This window comes from Eriocheir sinensis, chromosome 25 (assembly GCF_024679095.1).
Source record: "Eriocheir sinensis breed Jianghai 21 chromosome 25, ASM2467909v1, whole genome shotgun sequence".
NCBI lineage: Eukaryota > Metazoa > Arthropoda > Malacostraca > Decapoda > Varunidae > Eriocheir > Eriocheir sinensis.
The window spans coordinates 4743893-4748892 of NC_066533.1; the positions used below are offsets into that span (position 1 = coordinate 4743893).

General features: G+C 42.5%; 1 protein-coding gene across 1 annotated transcript in view; it reads right to left on the minus strand.

Moving 5' to 3' along the window:
• Positions 1-5000, minus strand: part of LOC127003620 (probable maltase-glucoamylase 2) — a 97660-nt gene that overhangs the window by 46853 nt on the left and 45807 nt on the right. Inside the window, exon 9 of the mRNA XM_050870527.1 lies at positions 2439-2574. Coding sequence (XP_050726484.1) covers positions 2439-2574 — 136 coding nt within the window. The remainder of the gene's footprint in view (positions 1-2438; positions 2575-5000) is intronic.

The following is a 5000-nucleotide window of genomic DNA, read 5'->3' on the forward strand; positions in this document are numbered from 1 at the left end:
ATCTAATGTATATTTTGATCGTTAACAACTTCGTCAAAATACTGAAGGAGAACTATGGGCAGCATGGGTTCTTATCTTGATTACACTGCCTGCTAATGATGAATGACGCCGTCCTCCTCCCCACTATTAGACAGGGCCAAGTTATCTTAGTTCACCAATTTCTGCAAAACAACATGGAATAGAAGTCAACGAAGACTAAATAAAATGTTTAGTGATAGGCGGTGACCGTACGCGCGCCGCTCCAGGTGGAGGGGACTAGGGCGTCGTGGTGTCGCCATTGTGTGGTTTGGTGTCTGCATGGTTACGTGTAACATTTTATATTACCTCGAGGTAGGATCATCACCTCTGCGAATCCTTACCACCCACAAACAACGAACCATTTTTTTCATTAATTCTGACATTGTGGATGATCCACGGGCCCACGTTATAAACTTTGTCCTCGCCACCACAACGCCAACTAGCAGACGTATACCAGACCTCCTCAATCATAACTATACACGATAATTGGCTCGGCTTTCCATATACCTCGTATGGAGTATGCATCTCACGTGTGGGGGGGCTCCACTCACACAGCTCTCCTGGACAGAGTGGAGTCTAAGGCTCTTCGGCTCATCAGCTCTCCTCCTCTTACTGATAGTCTTCTACCTCTTAAATTCCGCCGCCATGTTGCCTCTCTTCTGAACTTCTGAACTTGCTAACTGCATGCCTCCCCCCCTCCCGCGGCCCCGCTGCACTCGACTGTCCACTCTAGCTCATCCCTATACTGTCCATTGTCCAAACCCCTTATGTAAGAATTAACCAGCATCTTCACTGTTTCATCCCTTACACTGGTAAACTCTGGAACAGCCTTTCTTCGTCTGCATTTCCTCCTACCTATGACTTGAACTCTTCCAAGAAGAGTGTATCAAGACACCTCTCCACCCGAAATTGACCTTTCTTTTGGCCACTCTTTGCTTTTGTCTGTTGTGGGAGCGGTGAGTAGCCGGCTTTTTTTCTACACTCTTTTTGTTGCCCTTGAGCTGTCTCCTTTGTTTAAAAAAATATATATATATATATATACTTAACTCCTGACTCCTCAACGCAGACATGACAGTTCACGAAGTATGAAGACCAAGGGGGAGCTGACATGAGATTCAGCGAGTATAAATTAGCCACCCTCGCGTTATGGTCATACTCTGGCGATAGAAACAGCCAGATGGAACAGGCGAGGTCGTGATCGTCTGCCCGTTGAGGAATGACAGACCGATGAGACTCCCTAAGACAGACGGGGCTGCACGTGGTGAGTCGTGTCCCGTACACAGCACATACGCACTCTCTACTCTTTTCAGACTTAGGAACAACTACTGTTACCTGATCAAAACACACAATTACGTATTTAAGGCCACTCATGCAATATTACAGACTGTTTGATTATATCCTTGTGCTAGCGCCTCCGTGGCAATAGGCTAACACGTCTAGCTACCAATCCGCAGTCCTGGGTTCGAATCCCGGCTTGGGAAGTCGGCGTGCATCCCATCCAGCCGTTCATCCTCCCTTCAGGGCTTGTCAATAAATGGGTACCTGGGGAAAACTGAGAAAGGTAACTGTGGTAACCCGGATCTCACACTGGCCCTGTGTCCGGGGGTACTGGGCTATTTCCCTCTACAGTCTCAAGGGCCAATGTGACGGAGAAAAGCACCGAGGCCACGCGCAGCTTTAGCGTGTCCCCAACCTTACTTAGTTGTTTTTCGTTTCCTTGTTAATTTTGCATTTTTTATTAATCTTGTTAATGTTTTCCAGTTTGTCCTTTTATATTTATGAGTTCTGCAGGCTATTTTTGTTACAATATTCCATGAATTCTCCAGATCATATTTTAGTACTTTATGAACTTGGCAGTTCATCTTCACCACAGTGTTTTTATGAGTTTTCAAGTTTATCTTTTAGTGTTTGATAAGTGTTTTGCAGTTCATCTTTGCTTTAGTATTTATTGCAAGTAAGTTGCTCCTCTATGTATCATAATAGTTTGATTCAGTACTCTATAATTATAAATGATTGGTACTTTTTTGCTTTTCAGAAGCATATAATATAGTCATTCATAAGGAAGTATACTTTCTACTATAGCTATTTATATGGTGAGATATCAATTGAACATACGGACCATGAACGTTTTTCTTTTTCAGTATTTTTCATTTTTACGCTTGGCCCATAGCGCTAATAGGCTTTCTTGATGGAAAGTGGTGGTCGGCCCCAGCCGGCGGGCGAGGGCAAGTGTTTTATAGTGGCGCCATTCTTGCTTCGCTAGTTAGTAGATTTATAAGAATTTTGTGTGTAAATTTTGTCAGTATTTTTTTCTATTTATTTGAATTGGTGGTCAATGATGATTTATTAATGTGTGTGTGTGTGTGTGTGTGTGTGTGTGTGTGTGTGTGTGTACATAACTCTACATTCCTGGTACTCACGCGAGCTGGTGGGAGAAGGCCTTGTCGAAGTCTGTTGGGCTCCTCGCCTGGTGGCCGTGCTCGTAGTGGCTCACCATGAGGGGCCAGAACGCTGCCATCTGGTGGCCACGGAGGCACCACTCGCTCCTCACTGACCCTGAAGAGAGGAGAACGTAGTGGTGACAGAGGAGTGTATTAATAACATCTTAGGCTCGTATTTTCAGACGGGTTTCACGACAAGTATTTTTCCTTAGGCCACAAAGGAGATTAGTCGGGTTATCATGAGTGTTTTTCGCATTCATGGTGCAGCAGCATTGTTAATCTATCCCTAGACTTAATAAGTGCCCAAGGTAATACATACAGCCTCTACAAAAGTCTCATCAATTGTGGGTGGGTAAGCCCCGATTTTTTTTAATATCTGCCTTTGTACAATACAGCAAAAATCACGTTATGCTAAATCATACGCATAAAAGTTTAGTGAGATGTTATTTGAGGAAGAGAATGAATTTTGTCGTAATATTAATAAGTGAAACTGAAGATATTGGGGGAAGGAATGGAAAGTAAAGGAAGGAAAGTTTACACTATAAATTATGAAGAGAAGAAATATTGTGTCAGTATTAGTAAGAGATATTGAACTTTTGAAGTGGCCGGAGAAAGAGGGTGGGAGGATTAAAGAGACGAAGAGTGAGCGTCACAGGGCCATGCAATAAATATTAGTGGAGTTGGAGGCTGGGACGCAAGGGAAGGCGTTGAGGCTATATCATGGTATATAGTGTTAGTGAGTGCTAGTAAAGGGACTGGGGAAGAGTAGACAAAGGAAGAGCAAGAGGTATAGGCTGTGTCGGGCATCATTGCGTTGAATCCTTGATTCCGTTGACGGAGTTATAAAAAAAGTTTTTGCAGACACTCCGAGAACGGGGAATTTTCGAAAAGTTAACGCTTGACGTTGAACGGCGATAAGATATTTTAAACGAGGATAACTTTTCTAGACGGCGTTTACGCGAAAGATGGCAATCATAAATTCTACTATAAATATTAACTGATATCTGAGAAAGACAACTGCTGTCTTTGTTTCATATCTGTAACTCAACCAGAACCTGACGAGTATTGAGCAGGTCGGAGTGTGCTTCACGGTTTGTTTACAGTCACGTAACGTAAACGGCGGTAATCTATCCGTTAACAATTTGGTCAACGATGCACAACACTGGGACCATGGCCATGCAAAACTAGTTGAGTCGAGGGTTGGAGAGGAAGAGAAAAAAGGCAAGAGGAAAAAATATCATGATGGTGATATAGTGTAATATCATTTTGAAGATGACTGACATGTTTGATAGTGGGAAGCTTCAGGTGCGGAGAGAGAGAGAGAGAGAGAGAGACTGTCACTCTCGAGAAAGAAAATTAAGCTTTGCATCGCTCCTGACATAGACTTACTATTACGAGCCGTGTAAGCAAGATGGTATTGCTTTCAGATAGGTATGTGACCGATTATGCACAAAACTGAAGTAAAGGATTCCTGGCAATATTTTATCGCATTAAGATGGAACATTTGAGTTTAAGAAATGATTGTGTATGTCTCTGTCCACCGTTCTATCTCTCTGTCTGTCTGTCTGTCTGTCACTAAGACTGTCCAGCGGCGAAATCAGCATAGTTTTAACGTAAAAGTTAACCTCAATCATTATACTACTTTGAGACCATACACACACACACACACACACACACACACACACACACATATAGGCATGCGCTCCCACACACAAATTGGCACTAGTTTGTCATTAGAGGTCACCACAAGGGCTACAAGCTTGCTCGTCCACAGGTTGCGCTGAAACATTTGCCGCCAACACCGCTGACAACATTTTCGAATGCATGATGGCAGCAAAGTTCGGCCCATTGTTCGCTGACATGTTAGGATGAGTTGTCAACATGCTGGTACACAGGTGAAGCAAAGAGTGTGTCCGCGCGAGGCAGGTGAGTGTCCACTATAAGGTCAGCCGGTTCAGGGGGATGAAAATAGAAAAATTATTAAAAGAAGGAAAATGAGAATTTGGGCATGAGAGGGGAAAGTTCTCCACTGTGAGGTCGGACGGTTCAAAGGGAAAAAAATAGAAAAAAATATTAGAAGTATTGAAATGAGAAGCAGGGAATGAGAGTAGAAACTGAAAATTGGAGGAGGAAATAGGAAAGTGAAAGCGGGAGTCCAAAAGTGAGAGGAGAAAGTCGTAAAAGTAATCAAAGAAAAACAGTATCGGTTGACTAAAAAGAAAGAAAAACATTCGAAAACAATTACAAGAAAAAACAACTAAGATCGATCACCCAACGTTTTTTTTTTTTTTTTTTACAGTAAAGGAAGTAGCTCAAGGGTGAAAAAATAATTGAGAAAAAAGACTGTTAACCACTGCCCTTATAAAAAAAAAAAGTAAAGATGAGTGGCCAAAAGAGAGGTCAATTTTCATCTTACCTATCATCTATTTCCCATCTAACCACCCATGCATCCTTCTCAACCACCTAACCAACAGACCACAGCCTCTACCCATCAAAAAAGAAAAAAGAAAAAAACTAACATCCCTTATCCAATTTATCTAC